Here is a 16,943-nt window from a genome sequence, read left to right on the forward strand (position 1 = left end):
TTATCTACAATATTTATTTTATCGGTGAATACTTCTGATCTATTTTTTTTTCTGACTCGAGAATGTTTGGACTGTCTTTATAAATATCGTAAGAAGTCTTACAACATCAGGTTAAAGTCCTACAGGTTTATTTGGAATCACTAGCTTTCGGAGCGCAGCTCCTTCATCAGGTGAGTGGAGGAGCTACGCTCCGAAAGCTAGTGATTCGAAATAAACCTGTTGGACTTTAACCTGGTGTTGTAAGACTTCGTACTGTGCTCACCCCAGTCCAACGCCGGCATCGCCACATTATAAATATCGGCGCGGGGCGGGGCGGGGCGGTTACGGGTGGTGATGTGTCAAATTCAAGGTTCAAATGATCCAAAAGTTACCCGTTGGAGTTTGAACTTGGTGAAGTAAAGGAGGATTGGAAAATTTAAAAAAATGCAAAATTGAACTCCAGCGTGGGGATGATCAAGAGGTAGGAATCTGGATGGACGCAGGACAGTTAGAATGTGATGTGAGTTGGGAATGTCCAGCCTGCCAGTCCACACACACACACCTAAAGGCGGGTGGTGGTGAGGAGGTACAGAATTAATATGTCGATGATTGAGAAAGGCAAATTGACGGACGGTGTTGTCGTCCCAAAGGATAATGGGCCCATTTCCTCTGCTTTTACTGCTGGCTCTCCAGCTGTTTCTCACTTTGCCAGAATGATTTCCTCCGTTCTGTTCATTTTGGCCAACCCCCCCTACCGCCACGATCGAACCCTCCAATGTCATCCAGCTGTGTCACAGAATAAACTCCCCTCTGACCGCCCCCACCCCTCTCTGCAACACCAGTATACCAACAGCAGCACCCGCGATTTCAAATTAAAAATTAACACAGGAAAGCTTCATTTTCATTTGTTGGGGATGGGGGGGGGGAGAAATATTTCTGCTGACTTCCTTGTTATGCCCGGGTTTATTTAGCTGCAATCTAACAGGCCCTTTGCAGGATTTAGTTTCCTCCTCTCCAAATTCTTCCCAGTTAGTCCAGAGTTCACAGTATGGGTAAAATAACTGAATATTTTAAAGAGGCGACTTCAACAGTCTCAGTGGAACTCCTCTTGTACAAAGCCACTTTATCACAAATATTCCCCGCTGGAGACTATTTTGTTTTGAAGGGTTGGGGCCTGATGTATATCTTTTTCGGGTGATTTCCAGTCTTGTTTCAGATTGGCGGGTTTCTATATTTTGCCCTGATCAGTTAGCTCCCCCTGCCCCCTCAGAGGGGGGCAGTGGTTTTCCAGTTGGACAAGGTTCTGCTGCTGACTTAGCTGCCTTGGGGTCCTATTAAACTATTGTGTCCACCTTGTACAACCTCTGCATGTGTCAGTGGGGCTGTCCAGTGCTGCTGGGCCCAGAGGGATCAGGATCATAAATCCCGACAGTGCAGAAGGAGGCTATTCGGCTCATTGAGTCTTCACCAAATTCGAATGGCCTAATGGCCACACCAGATACTGAGGGAGTTAGTCCGGCCTCTCCCTCTCTCCAGATCCTGGACACCCTCTGACTGGAATTTATCTTAATCCTTAATATGAAACTCTAATTCCCGTTTATGCTTTCTCAGACATTTCAACCAGTCACACCTCCCATATGATCAGTTGAACTGTGAGGTTTGGGGAGAAGTATAGGGGACTGTCGTATTAATATGTAATATCCGCAAACTGAATTCTTAAACAGATCTCTTTAAAAAAACAATGTCCTCGGGTTGTGGAAGACACTGCCAAAGCTGATATTTATCACCCAATCATTGTTAATTGTTAGCTACCCAGTCTGGAGTGATTTATCGGTCAAATCTGTAACCACCTGTTGAAATTATGTACAATAAATCGACAGCATTGTGAGGACACAGATTTACCAAATTAAATCTCAAATTGACTGCAATGGCCAGAGTGGAGTTTGGAACCTGCACACATCCCCTCCCTACTCAATCTGTAAACACTTGGTACCCATGATGTGGAGACGCCTGCGTTGGACTGGGGTGGGCACAGTAAGAAGTCTTCCAACACCAGGTTAAAGTCCAACAGGTTTGTTTGGAATCACTAGCTTCCTCAGGCGAGTCACTTGATGAAGGAGCTACTCTCCGAAAATTAATTGTTCCAAACAAACCTGTGGGACTTTAACCTGATGTTGTAAGACTTCGTACTGTGTAAACACTTGGCAACTGGGCAAAACTGAACAAGTAGCGATTCCTACACAACTCACCTCAGCCCTCGTACATGTCTGCCCAAGATATATATATATATAGTATTCATTTAGAAACTTTTTTTTAATAATAAAGTGTGAAAATTACATACAGATTTTAAGAAACAGGCAAAAAAAGTAGCCTAGAAACCTCAGCGAGTAGTGATTTAATATATCTTATAATCAGCCCCTGTTCTTTCTCAGTACTGACCAGTAACCCGTTTAATCCCGAGGCAGTATAGAATGAGATAGTATTTCCCGGGCAGAATGCTGCCAATTACCCCTGGAGCCCCGCACTGCTGTACATCACTTGGGATTGCACCGTGTAAACTAACCCCCATTCTCTGCATTTTGACAGAGGAATCACTGTTATTTTTAATATGTATCAGGAGACTTTGGGTGAGTTTGGAGACTCCCCCAGTTTACCTCCGACCCATTGGCTGTCACAGCGGTGTCAGGATTAATTCGGAGACTAAGTGGATTGGAGGGATGGATGGCGAGATGGATGGAGGAGGGATGGATGAGGGATGGATGGAGAGATGGATGGATGGAGAGATGGATGGATGGAGAGATGGATGGAGGAGGGATGGATGGAGAGATGGATGGATGGAGAGAGGGATAGATGGTGAGATGGATGGATGGGGAGATGGATGGATGGAGAGATGGATGGAGGAGGGATGGATGGAGCGATAGATAGATGGAGAGATGGATTGATGGATGGATGAAGGAGGGTTGGATGGAGGAGGGATGGATGAAGAGATGGATGGATGGCGAGATAGGTAGATGGAGAGATGGATGGATGGAATGATGGATGGAGGAGGGATGGGGAGATGGATGGATGGAGAGATGGATGGAGAGATGGATGGATGGAGAGATAGATGGATTGGAGCGATGGATGGAGGAGGGATGGAGAGATGGATGCATGGAGAGATGGATGGAGAGATGGATGGATGGAGGAGGGATGGATGGAGAGATGGATGGATGGAGGAGAGATAGATGGATGGAGGAGGGATGGAGGAGGGACGCAAACTTTGACTCACTAAAATATAAAACCTGGCCATGGAGATTCCCGAGCTTGACCACTAACACACACACACACACACACACACATATATATATTGCAGCCTCTTTCATGATAAATAAACATGGTGCTGTTTCTTAAAACCATCGGAATTACTGAGGCTGAAACCCAGAAACAATTCTGCATTTTACATATTTTTTTGTGCTTATTAAAATTCATAAAATGCTGCTGACAGCTGCAAAAGAAATAAAGGCGTTTGCGCCTCTCGTCGGCCTGCAGCAAAGCCCACAGCGCTGTCCATTCCTGTTTGAGCGGGCTCTGGCATGCTGAACTCACTGGCGCGTGCTGCACCGAACACTCCAGGCTCCGCAGCGGGCGCTCCGGGGCCACTGGACGCGCCCCTGTGGCGAGCGCTTGTTCGCTCGGAACAACCTTTGCTCCTTTGGGAAGCTGCAGACAGACACCTACAGTCTGACTGACCTATTCTACCAATGAAACTCGGCAAGTTACTGCTGCACGGAACAAGAGTTAAATCTTGGCTAAATGACAAAACGTGTATTTCTTTTTTCAAATAGAACAAACCTTCTTGGGGGTTTTTTTGCGTTTGTAACTGAGGCAGTAAAGCAAAAATCTTTTATTCCAATCTTTTATATATATATATATATATATATTTCTTTTAAAAGTCAGTTCAAAATTCCGTTGGTGTCTGCACCCTGAGTTAAAACTAAACCGGGATCTCCAGCAAGCAAGTTTCAGGGTTTTTACAATGCTTTCTTTTTTAGTCATAATTTCCACACTTGTGTGTGTATTGGTGTGTGTGCACAAGTCTGATGGTGAGTTTATGTCCAGGTGTCAGCATCTGTAAGCACATGTGTTTGAAAATGTCGTGGTGTATGCAAAGGTAAATGTGCTTTCATGTATGCATGCATGTGTGTATGTGAGTGAATAATTATGCATGCATGTTCGCATGTGTGTATATGTACACGTGTGTGACTGCGTATGTGAGTGTGCAGCTGTGGTCAAATTCCACTATTCCTGTTCCTAATGCTTTCGGGAGGTCCAAGATTAGCTTTCAGCGTCAGGGGTAGTGTCAGGGACAGCCTTAGGTTTTTCAGTGAGAGACTTGTACATCTCAGAGTTCAAGAACCTCGGGAAGGAATCCCTGTGCATTAGGCTGTAAATCTGGAGCTGGGCGTCCTCAAACATAAGAGGGCATGGATTCATCAAGTTCCTGTTCACTATTTCCCGCACACGAGAGTCAAGGCTCACCTGTAAACAGCACAAAGAACAAAATAACTGAAGTGCATATTTCATTATTACACAATCTCACTCAAAACTACTCGGCATTAACCTGATGCAGGCTTTATGCTTCAAAATGAAGCTCATTCATAATCATTCTCCTAACTGCCTCCTAAAGACAAAGTGGGCGCTGACCGATGTTTGAATACACATCATAAAGGCATCAGCTAAGGGCAGCACGGTGACACAGTGGTTAACACTGCTGCCTCACGGCGCCGAGGTGCCAGGTTCGATCCCGGCTCTGGGTCCAAATATTTTTTAAAATAAATTTAGAGTACCCAATTTTTTCCCAATTAAGGGGCAATTTAGCGTGGCCAATCCACCGAACCTGCACATCTTTGGGTTGCGGGGGCGAAACCCACGCAGACACGGGGAGAATGTGCAAACTCCACACGGACAGTGACCCAGAGACGAGATCGAACCTGGGACCTCGGCGCCGTGAGGCAGCAATGCTCCCCACTGCGCCACCTTGCTGCCCTAAAAAGTGTCCAAACATGAAATTGAGTCATTCAAATCAAGAAGGCTTCAATCAAGTCCTGACTACAATGGTCAATCTCATTCATGGTTATCAAAGGACACTATTGCCAATGGTCAGTGCTGTTAATGGTCAGTTATGTTGATGGTGTAAATTGCAAATGATTTTGCTATTCAATATCATCAAGTTGTCCCCATTACCAGTAGCAATGGTCAGTGGTCACCACGATGGTCAATGGTTATCTATCTGCAGTGTTAGGAATGATCTGTGTTGTGAATGGACAATACAATGAATGCCCAGTGGTCAATGTTATGCATGTCCAGTTCAATGAAAATTTAGTGGTTAGTATTAATAATCGCGGGGGGGATTGGTTTGCTTACTTGGCTGGGTGGCTGATTCATGATGCGGAGTGACACCAAGCTGAGTTTACTCATGGAGACCCCGCCTTCTCTTCCTTGCCTGTTTCCGAAGGTGTGGTGAACCTCAGGCTAAATCACCACCAGTCAGCTCTCAAAGGGAAGAGCAGTCTATGGTCCTCTGGGCATATTTAGCACATGGTCAGTGTAAATGAATGGTACCATGAATGACCAGTGGTCAGTGTTATGGTGAATGCTGACTGAGCAAGTGGTCAGTATTATTAATGGACAATACAATAGTATTGTTAATGAGTAATGGTGTCAAAGGTCAGCACTGTTAATGCTCAGTATTAGCAATCGCAAATTTAAAAAACCAACTTCCATTTACTATAGTTCTGTGCGTGCCTCCAACTTGACTGCAGAATTTGAGTGCTGTAATTAAAGTGATCAGCTTTAATTGCCCCTAATGTAACCCGCCTTGGTTTTCTAAAAGATGGAAGTTCCTGATTGCAAGCAATTAAAAATCTAAAATAGAACAGCATCTATCGCCAGTGGATTCTTCCTTATCATTGGCAGGAGTATCCCTGGGGGTGCCGGGTGCAGGGGATGGTGGAATCCTGTCCATTGGCAGTCCCAGGCTGTGCTCGTCATGGCTGGTCCTCATCACTGACACTATTGATAACTTGTTCATATTTGTAACACAGACAGTACCACATGCTGATAACACTCACATCTGTGACAATAATACCAACAAGAGTACTGAACATTGACAATGTTAATTATAGACAGTATTAATCACAGACAGTACAAATTTAAATACTAACCCTTTGCTGTAGAAATTATTGACTGTAATTACGAAGTACAAATTGATCAAAACCAAATGATCAATTATAGTTCTAACCAATGAGTGTACTCATTAATAAAATCAATTATTTATAATATTATTCATTAATATAACTAATCATAGACAATACTAAATCTTACTCACGAACAGTATAACTCAACAACATTACTAGTTGGGCATCAGTAATTATTGATAGAATTAATCTTTGATGGTGCTAATCATTGACAGTGACTACCTGTACTCACCACCTTCTTCTTTCAATATACAATCTGTTTCAGAAGGAAAGAAAATAATAGCACAATCTCTAACATTATCTGAGCATCTTAGTCTTATGTTTGCCTGCAGAAATTCTCTCACCTCTCTTGGAGATAATATTGAAATGTAATCTTCATATATTGTCCTTGCTCTTTCTGCAACCACCTTTGTGTTCTTTTCCTTTTTGAAGTCTTCACACGCTAGCCAAAAGAGCATGTTCTCCTCGCTGTACTCTGTCCGCAGAAACTCACGGAAAACGTTCCTGCCAGCTTCAGTCTTCATCACCTTATCGAAACCCTGAGTCCAGGACGTGATTTCCTCCAGTGATGGCAGAGGGTTGCTAGTTAATAAAAGGAAACCGATAGTTTGGTAAATCACTCAACTCACGCTAAAAGTTACCAGTGTAAAGACTGAATCTAGGCTGCCTTAAAACTCTTAATTCTTGAAAGCATAGAGGCCTGGAGCACGATATCACATCTGTGCTGGATCCTCGTGAGAGCAATCCCACAGTCTCTCGACATTCCTGCACCTTCCTGTTTCAAATAGATCTAGTTGTGTCTTAAGAGGTGCAGTGATCCCTCATTCGAACACATCCTGCAGCAAAGCATTGCATGCCATCAAAACCCTGTATAGAAACACTATCACCTAATTTTCTTCATGATAATGCTTCATTGCTGATGACCTAAGGGTGGAGGAGATGTCTCTGGCATTCACTATCAAGACAATTTCTTATTTTAAAAATCTCAATTAAATCTCCTCTAAAGGTTCTCTGTCTCAATGAAAATTATCCAGGCTCTGAAGTATTTCCTGATGAACTACAGTTTTCCATCATTCGCATCTTCCCTGTTTGCTCTCTGCCACTTTTGGCTTTTCCCCTACCAGCCTCCCCGAACAGGCGCCGGAATGTGGCGACTAGGGGCTTTTCACAGTAACTTCATTTGAAGCCTACTTGTGACAATAAGCGATTTTCATTTCATTTCATTTTTTCTACATTGGGTCCCCAAGACTGCACACAGTAGCCTACCTGTTTCCAAACAAATCAATGCACCTTCACTCTCACGTGTTTTCACCTCCACTTATGAAACCAAACATACTGTTGGCTCTTTCCTTGCGAGAGAAACCTCAGGGAATTTTGCATTTGCGCTCCTGTTTTCTCTCTTCACCCCCCCCCCCCCCCCCCCGCCCCACACACACACACACACACCTCTCCACCCGGAATGACTTCCCGTTGAGCACACACCCATTTCTTGTTTACCTTCCCAAAGTCGATTACCTCACACTTGCATTTTCCATCTTGCTGCCCAGTCTGCCAAGCTGTTTACACCTCCCAAAGGTCTTTCACCAATCCCGTGGCTGTTTGTCCAACCAGCTACCATAGTGTCGTCAACAAACTGAGATTGTGCGCCCTGCACTCAAGTCCCAGTTATCCACGGATCCAGAGGATCAGTGTGGCCCCAGTGTGCCTCCTGGGTCCATGCACTGCTAGCCTACCCTAACTCTTCATCTCTGAACCGCAGACCAACGTTTTATCAAAGCTGCTACCATCTAAAAGCCTTTTCCGAGGCTCCTTAATGAATGACTAATGGAAATCCACATTCACAGCACCGACCGCAACTCTACCTGTTCAGCTATGTAAGAACTTTGGACAAACATAGACAAAAGCAAAATGCTTTAGCTGCTGGAAATCTGGAAGGAAAACAGGAAGTGTTGGAAAAACCTCAGCCGGTCTGGCAGCATCTGTGGAGAGAGGATCAGAGTTTTGGATCTGTGGCCAACTGATGAAAGTTCCGATGAAAGATCACAGATTTGAGACGTTCACTCTGGTTTTCTCTCCGCAGAAATACTTCCAAGACTTCCGGCACTTTCCGTGTTTATTTGTTAAACGCAGCTTGCATTTGACAAGTCCACGTTGACTGCCCTTAGTTAGATCATGCATTTCTACGTACGCATGGATTTGATTTCTCATTACAGATTCCAAGGTTTTGCCCACAATTTGACATCAGAGCAATTAGTGTTTTGCGAAGGGTTTATCCATGACTCCCTTTTTAAATACTGTATTGCTTCACCCTTTGAGAAGAGAGCTTGTTCTGACGCACACCATCATGATCAAAGGTTTTTCTATTTAGAATAACATCAAACACGCTTTTCATACGCTGCTTACAATGCTGCAAATACAAAGCAGAGCATTTCTCCCTCTGATCATTGTACAACACAACAGCTCACTTGGCTTTTCATGGTTGAGATTTAGGAGGAAGAAAATCTACTAAGTGCTACCACCGAGTCGTAGGGGGTCAACATCCTGTGGTGGGGGTGGGGTGAGGAGGAGGGGGATGTGGGGTGCGGAGTGGTAGGGGGCGGTGGTGTGGACCACCGGTCAGAAGCTGAACTGGACCACAGGTCAGAAGCTGAACTTGACCACAACACCAGACACAGGCCAAGTACTCAAGTGACTCTCCTCCTCCACCCCTCAACACCAGGTTAGATGTCAAGTTAGGCATGAAAATAAATGCTCTCTGCTTGTCTGGATGGGTGTGAATGCTGCAACACTTAAGAAGCTCAACACTAACCAGGATGGAGTAGTTAATTTGGTCGGTAACTCTGGATGCCAAATCCATTCCTTTCACTGTAAGCTGTAGTTTGTACCATTCATAAGAGCTCACCAAACCGACTTACACATCTCTCAGCCCAAGACTTGTATTACCAAGAAGGGCGAGAACAGCCTTTAAGGTGTTCCTCTAAATTCCCATCCTGAGTTTAGTGTACACAGCCATCCCTTCATTGTCGTTGGGGTCTTTATCCTGCAACCCCCCCCCCCCCCCCCCCCCGCAACCATCACCACAGAGGGAGCCGCACCATCAGAGGGCCACAGGAATTCAGGGAGAATGCCCACCATCGCTTTCCCAGGGCAACGAGGGCTGAGCAATAAATACCAACCTTGCCCATACCCAGCCAACGAATGACAAAAAGACTCCACGTTGAAGCAATGACAGGACCTTTCCTTGAGGGGATCAGCTTGCCTTTCAGCTTTGTAGGGTGTACCCAGCTGTCAGCTTGCCAGCTGAGACACTTGGCAGCGAGTTGCAAATCTCCGTTGGATGTAGTTTGTCGAAAGCTGACACCTGTACATTAGCCAGGGTAGGTGATGTATTTCAGGGCACAATAAATGATTGCTTGGACTGGTAACTTAGGAGGATTTACAGCAGGTCTTAAGATCTGAACATCTGGTAAACAATGCGCGAGATCTTAAAGCAGCAAAAGGATTCAGCATTTGGGAACGTGGGACTTTTACCTGTTGATATCCTCTGTTTTCATCTTTTTCATCAACTGGTTAACGTTGTTTGTCTCCATGTCTCTTTTCAGTTCTGGCAAAGGATCAGCACCTGAATCGCTGTACCCTGTGTCTCTCTCCCTCGGGCACTGACAGATTTCCTTCACTCCAGCCCCTTTCTCTCTTTTTATACCAGCCCTGTTGCTGTTGCTCTGATTGGCCAGGCTGGCTCACCTGTTTGCTGAGTGACATACTTGTTTTTGTAACGTGTTCGTGGACAAGCGAAAAACAACGATGGGATGTGCTCGGGTACATAACACAAACAACTCTATAAACAGCCGCATAGTTCCACAACTCAACAACATTACCTCTGTTCGAAGGAGAATTCCCCAAAGCGGAACTAATTTGAAGTGACAGAAGCACAATGGAAAGTGGGAAAAGTTCACAGGTCGACTGCCAAAGAGCACATGGGGCTCACTCTCCACAGCGAAGCAAGATCAGTTTTGCTGGCTGCGCCGTCATTTCCATAAGCTGGTGAAAATCATCTTCCAGCTGTATAGAACCTTAGTTAGGCCACACTTGGAGTATAGTGTTCAATTCTGGTGGCCACACTACCAGAAGGATGTGGAGGCTTTAGAGAGGGTGCAGAAGAGATTTACCAGAATGTTGCCTGGTATGGAGGGCATTAGCTATGAGGAGCGGTTGAATAAACTCGGTTTGTTCTCACTGGAACGACGGAGGTTGAGGGGCGACCTGATAGAGGTCTACAAAATTATGAGGGGCATAGACAGAGTGGATAGTCAGAGGCTTTTCCCCAGGGTAGAGGGGTCAATTACTAGGGGGCATAGGTTTAAGGTGAGAGGGGCACGGTTTAGAGGAGATGTACGAGGCAAGTTTTTTACACAGAGGGTAGTGGGTGCCTGGAACTCGCTGCCGGAGGAGGTGGTGGAAGCAGGGACGATAGTGACATTTAAGGGGCATCTTGACAAATACATGAATAGGATGGGAATAGAGGGATACGGACCCAGGAAGTGTAGAAGATTGTAGTTTAGTCGGGCAGCATGGTCGGCAAGGACTTGGAGGGCCGAAGGGCCTGTTCCTGTGCTGTACATTTCTTTGTTCTTTGTTGTACATTTCCTGGGTCATTCTTTTTAATACAATTTATTTTTTGCCTCTCGTATGCAGGGGGTCGTATGTTTTTTGACTGGGGGGGAATGGGTCAGGGGTAAGGGGAGGGGGGGATAATATATTGTGATACACGAGAGCAGAGCAGAGTAATATTTCCTGCCTATTATTGCCTCTATATTTGTACAAGGGCCACTCTGGCATCACACTCGCCCGTGTCAGAAGGTTGTGGATTCAAACCCATTCCTGACACAGGAGCACTAAATACAAGTTGGTTCTCCAGCGCCATACTCAGGGCTGGATTCTCCGATTTTGAGGCTATGTCCGGAGGTAGCATCTAGTTGTACAATGGAAACGTCGGCCCCCGTACCGATGCTCCGCCTGGTGGGGGTTGGCAGCCGCGCCACGTAAAGCTGGCTTCACCTACAGGTACAGGATGGAGAATTGGCGGGTCCATGCAACATGTCGCCGGCCGCGCGCGGACCCGGCCTGCCAGATAGTGCCCCTCGGTATCCCCCTCGCCACCCCCGGGCCAACCCCACCACTCCCCCCAGCCCCCGCCAAAGCCCCCCCCAGGCCAGCGGAGCGGCCCCAACTGTGGCGGCGCTGGACACAGTCCACAGCCGCCATCCAAGGTCCCCGTAAACGGAGAGGACATGCGGCCGTCGCCGTCGGATAGTCGGCCCATCGGGGGCGGAGCATCGCGGGAGGGCCTCGGGTGACGTCCTGAGGCCGTCAAAACGGCTGGCGGCATACTCAGCGATTATGCCGTTTTTGAGGGGGCGGAGAGCATCCGAAAACCGGCCGCCCCGATTTTGCCGTAAAAACAGATTCTCCGGCTGATAGCCGAACGCGATTTCGAAATGCCGGCAATCGGTGAATCCAGCCCTCGGGGAGTGCTGCACTGTCGGAGGGGGTCACATTTTCGATGAGACGTTAAACCCAGACAGGATGCAATTCAGCAGCTTTGTTGCGCTGACTTGGTGTCGGGACGAGGCCGTTGAATCTCGTGTATGTACATTCGCCGGATTCTCCTGGTACCCGTAAACTAGTAACCCCAATTTATCACGGTCAATCCACCTAACCTGCACATCTTTGGACTGTGGGAGGAAACCGGAGCACCCGGAGGAAACCCACGCAGACACGGGGAGAATGTGCAGACTCTGCACAGACAGTCACCCGAGGCCGGAATTGAACCTGGGTCCCTGGTGCCGTGAGGCAGCAGTGCTAGCCACTGTACCACCGTGCCTCTGTTCGGCTCCGTTTTTTCGAATTGTGCCATTAAAGTCCAGATTGCTTCTCTCCATTCCTTCGCCCAAATTGTCTGATTTCACATTTCTCTGTATTAAATTTCATTTGCCATTTCTCTGCTCACTCTGCTAGCTGATATATATCCTGTTGCAGTCACTTTGGGAATACCTCTGTCTGTCCTCAAGTCAGAAAAATAACCATTTACCACAGCACACTGTTTTCCACCCTGAAGCCAATTTTCTATCCACGCTGACACTAACTCCCGCCATCCAAAGACCTCAATTTTATTAACCAGGACTTTTATAGTCCATGGGGAATACAGAATGTTAGCAAACGCTTTCTTTAAAATCCATATAGACAAATATCTATTCCATTCCCTTCATCAAACTTATGTTACTTCATCAAAAAATTGATGAGATTAGGCAAGTGTTTGCTTTTTACAAATCAAGGCCGGCTCTCCTAATTAACACCAACCTCTCCTAGAGTCTGTTAATTGTCCTCCGATCATTGCTTCTAAAGCCCTCCTGCAACCTCCACTTCCATATCAACCTGCCTAACCCCCTCTCATTCTCATTGTTTCTCGTACAATTTTTGAAGTTCTACTTTATATTTTGAAATGAAATGAAAATCGCTTATTGTCACAAGTAGGCTTCAATGAAGTTACTGTGAAAAGCCCCTAGTCGCCACATTCTGGCACCTGTTCGGGGAGGCTGGTACGGGAATTGAACCGTGCTGCTGGCCTGCCTTGGTCTGCTTTAAAAGCCAGCGATTTAGCCCAGTGTGCTAAACCAGCTCCTTAGTCTTCTCCATTACCGTTCTAACCCTCTTGGTGCAATGGCCATTCTGTGTTCCCCCATGGGCACTGGGCCCTCCTCATCCCTCAGTCCTGGATCCAGCAGTGTCACCTTCTAAATTAGACAAAGAACATACAGGCCATGGAAGTTCTCCTGAACCCATTTCAGAAATCCATCCACCTCCTTACCCTTTACTCTAACATTATCCCAATTGATATTTGGATAATTAAAGTGCCCCATCACCACTATATCGTTCTTGCACATCTTGGTGAGTTCCCTGCAGATTTGTTTCTCTGTCTCTCTCACCGTTTAGAGGTCTTTAGAATTCCCGCAGTAGCATGATCAGAACTGCTCTGTTTCTCCACTCTTAACCACATGGGTTCTGTCCTTATCTCCTCCAGGACACCCCTCTCTTTCCAATACAACAAGTGGGATATTCCCAGTGAGCCAGCCAAAAATCCATTGCCTTTGGTGGAACGGCAATAGAGCATAGAACATTACAGCGCAGTACAGGCCCTTCGGCCCTCGATGTTGAGACGACGTGTGAAACCACTCTAAAGCCCATCTACACTATTCCCTTATCGTCCATATGTCTATCCAATGACCATTTGAATACCCTTAGTGTTGGCGAGTCCACTACTGTTGCAGGCAGGGCATTCCACACTCTTACTACTCTCTGAGTAAAGAACCTACCTCTGACGTCTGTCTTATATCTATCTCCCCTCAATTTAAAGCTATGTCCCCTTGTGCTAGACATCATCATCCGAGGAAAAAGGCTCTCACTGTCCACCCTATCCAATCCTCTGATCATCTGACCAAAAGGCAGGGCTGGAAAATTCCGGCCTACAATGTCTTCCCGAATCAGCACTGCCACCCTGACTCCCTTTTCTGAACACACGGGGCTGTAACTTCCACTCAGTGCCCAATTATGTCCACAAATTCCGACTGTGCGAGGCGCCCAACCTGCTGAGTCAGGGCAGCCGATATCCTGGCAGTGCAGCTGTCTCTGATGCCCAGCATCCAAAAGACTCGGATTGAAGGAGGGTGCATCATATCTTTTACAGTCATAGGATCATACAGCACAGAAAAGGCCCACCTGCCCATCGCGTCTGCGCCGGTCAAAAGCAACCACCTAACCATTCTATTCCATTTTCCAGTACTTGGCCCATAGCCACGTCTGTCCTGGGATCGCAAACGCACATTTAAATACGTCTGAAATGTTCTGAGGGTCTCTGCCTCCACCCCCCTTTCAGTCGGCGAGTCCCAGACTCCCACCAGCCTCTGGGTGAAAAGGTTTTTCCTCACACCCCCTCTAAACCTCTTGCCCCTGATCTTAAATCTCTGTCCCCTGGTCTCTTTCCACCAAGGGGATAGGTTTGTTCCTGTCTATCTATGCCCCTCATAATTTTATACATCTCAATCATGTTCCCCCCTCAGTCTCCTCCGCTCCAAGGAAAATCAACCCCTGTCTATCCAATCTCTCTTCATAACTAAAACTCTCCAGCCCAGGCAACATCCTGGTAAATCTCCTCTGCACCCTTTCCAGGGCTATCACACCCTCTGATAATGTGATTCCAGACTGCACACAATATTCTCGCTGTGGCCTAACCAATGTTTTATGCAGTTCCAGCATAACTACGAAAATCTGGGGCTGGTTTAGCACAGGGATAAATCGCTGGCTTTTAAAGCAGACCAAGGCAGGTCAGCAGCACAGTTCAATTCCCGTACCAGCCTCCCGAACAGGCGGCGGAATGTGGCGACTAGGGGCTTTTCACAGCAACTTCATTTGAATCCTACTTGTGACAATAAGCGATTTTCATTTCATTTCATTTCATAAAAGCAGATTATTGCAGATGCCGAATCTGAAACAAAAACAGAAAATACTGGACAATCTCAGCCGGTCTGACAGCATCTGTGGAGAGAGAAGGGAGCTAAAAGGTTTGGTGTTGGTGAGTTGCCTTCGTGAACCACTGCAGTCCTTGAGGTGTGGGTACACCCACTGTGCTGTTAGGGAGGGAGTTCCAGGATGTTGCCCCAGCGACAGTGAAGGAGTGGCAATATATTTCCAAGTCAGGGTGGTGAGTGACTTGGAGGGAAATGGTTCAGGTGGTATCATGACCGGTACAGGCTAGGAGGCTGAAGGGCCTGTTCCTGTGCTGTATTGTTCTTTGAGTCTGGGTGAATCTTTGTCAAAGCTCGACAGAACTGGAAATGGGGTCAGATTTATACTGCAGTTGGAATGGTGGAGATGTTTAGAGGGCCAGCGATAGATGGAGATAGACAAAGATATCGAGGACGGAAAGACAAAAGGAATGTAAATGGGGGTTATTCTGGCGAAGAAGGGTGCTGATAGTGGCACATAAAGGGATTAGAATGTGTGAATGGCAGAATAAAGGTGAACCTTGGGTCACTTGGGGAGGGCAGCATCCTGGTAAATCTCCTCTGCACCCTTTCCAATGCTTCCACATCCTTCTTATAATGCGGCGACCAGAACTGCACGCAATACTCCCAATGCGGCCGCACCAGAGTTTTGTACAGCTGCAACATTTGTCCCTCACCATTACCACCCCGCCCCCCCCCCCCCCACCCACTTGGGCCACCTGTTCCTAGTTGCCCTGGAGATTTGCTGGTCCCACCCTTTGTCTTGATTGGAAGATGTCGGTCCTGCACTCTCCCTATTTCCTTCCCGAAACAAACCCACTGTTCTGTCACAGATGTCCCTCAACATGTCTGCTCCCAGCCCTCTCTGGCATTAGCTGCCGTAAACCAGCTACATTTAAAGATCTGATTGAAATTTACCAACCAGGGAAAAGGGAAGTGCCGAAGGTAAGTGAATAGGATTTGGGGGCTGGAGAGGTCTGACATCGCAAGTGTGGGGTGGCTCCGATTTCTTGGGGGGTGGGGGGAGGTCGGTCATCAAGGGAACGGGGGAGTTCGTACATTGGAGGGTGCGTGGGACAGACATTGGGGGAGCTGGGTTCGGGGGGGTGGGGGGGACTGTGGTCGGACATTGAAATGAAATGAAATGAAAATCGCAAGTAGGCTTCAAATGAAGTTACTGTGAAAAGCCCCTAGTCGCCACATTCCGGTGCCTGTTCAGGGAGGCTGGTACGGGAATTGAACCGTGCTGCTGGCCTGCCTTGGTCTGCTTTCAAAGCCAGCTATTTAGCTCAGTGTGCTAAACCAGCCCCATGTGGTGGGGGTTTGGACATTCAGACACCGGGGGAGATGGCTGGGGGTTGGAGGTTTGTGATCGGGCCTGCAGAGGGGGGGGTTGGGCCTCCCGGGGGGGTGGGGGGGCTTTGTCTTTAAAATAGTCACCCAGAAGTTAGAGGATGTTTTAATTATTCTAACCTTTTCTGGGTAACTATTTGTGTAACACAGCTGGAACCATCCGAAGTTTGCGATTTGAGTTGGAATTTTGGATGTTTCCCAGTGTAGGGAATAGCCCAGGGGAAGTTTACACTTCTGGGCAATTGCCAGGAAAACCCATACAGGTGAAGTTCCGAGAGGGGTTCCCCTAGTGCATCTCTGGGGTACCTCCCCAAATTTGACACTGGGGAGCTGGGAAGTTAAGATCCAACTTTGCATTCTTGATTCACCATTTTTACGCCATGTTTCCGTTATTACCAAAACATCATATTCCCCCAAGTCTGTTTGTGCTTGTAGCTCACCAACCTTATTCACCACACTGTGTGTGTGCTTACATTAAGGCAATTGTAAACCTGCCTTTGTATTCCTCATGGACCTTGCTCTGATATTGGCCAATGCTCATTCCTTTAAGCCTCTTATTTCTCCTTTCTCCTTGTATATCACAGTGCCCTCCCTCACCCCCTCACCCCCTGCCAACATGTAAAAGGTGCAATCACATTACATAAAAGGGCAGGGGAGTTCTCCCTTGCTGTACTGGCCAATGTTTATCCTCAACCAACTCCGAACATTATCTGGTCATTTATCTCATTGCGGCTTGTGGGACCTTGCGACTTGTTTCCATTGGTGACAACACTTCAAAAGCACTTGACTGGCTTAAAGTGGTAGCCATGATGTG

The 16,943-nt window shown here is 46.8% G+C and overlaps 1 protein-coding gene across 2 annotated transcripts in view; it reads right to left on the bottom strand.

Annotated features, from left to right (window-relative positions):
* Positions 1-222: 222 nt before the first annotated feature.
* LOC140428091 (regulator of G-protein signaling 17-like) overlaps positions 223-16,943 on the bottom strand; it is a 148,598-nt gene continuing 131,877 nt past the window's right edge. For both annotated transcript variants that reach the window (XM_072514140.1, XM_072514149.1), the window contains exons 5-6: positions 6,560-6,797; positions 223-4,497 (exon numbers count right to left, since the gene is read on the bottom strand). In XM_072514140.1, the coding sequence (XP_072370241.1) occupies positions 4,294-4,497; positions 6,560-6,797 (442 nt within the window). In that variant the 3' untranslated portion in view covers positions 223-4,293. The remainder of the gene's footprint in view (positions 4,498-6,559; positions 6,798-16,943) is intronic.

Source organism: Scyliorhinus torazame, chromosome 1 (assembly GCF_047496885.1).
Source record: "Scyliorhinus torazame isolate Kashiwa2021f chromosome 1, sScyTor2.1, whole genome shotgun sequence".
NCBI classification, from domain to species: domain Eukaryota; kingdom Metazoa; phylum Chordata; class Chondrichthyes; order Carcharhiniformes; family Scyliorhinidae; genus Scyliorhinus; species Scyliorhinus torazame.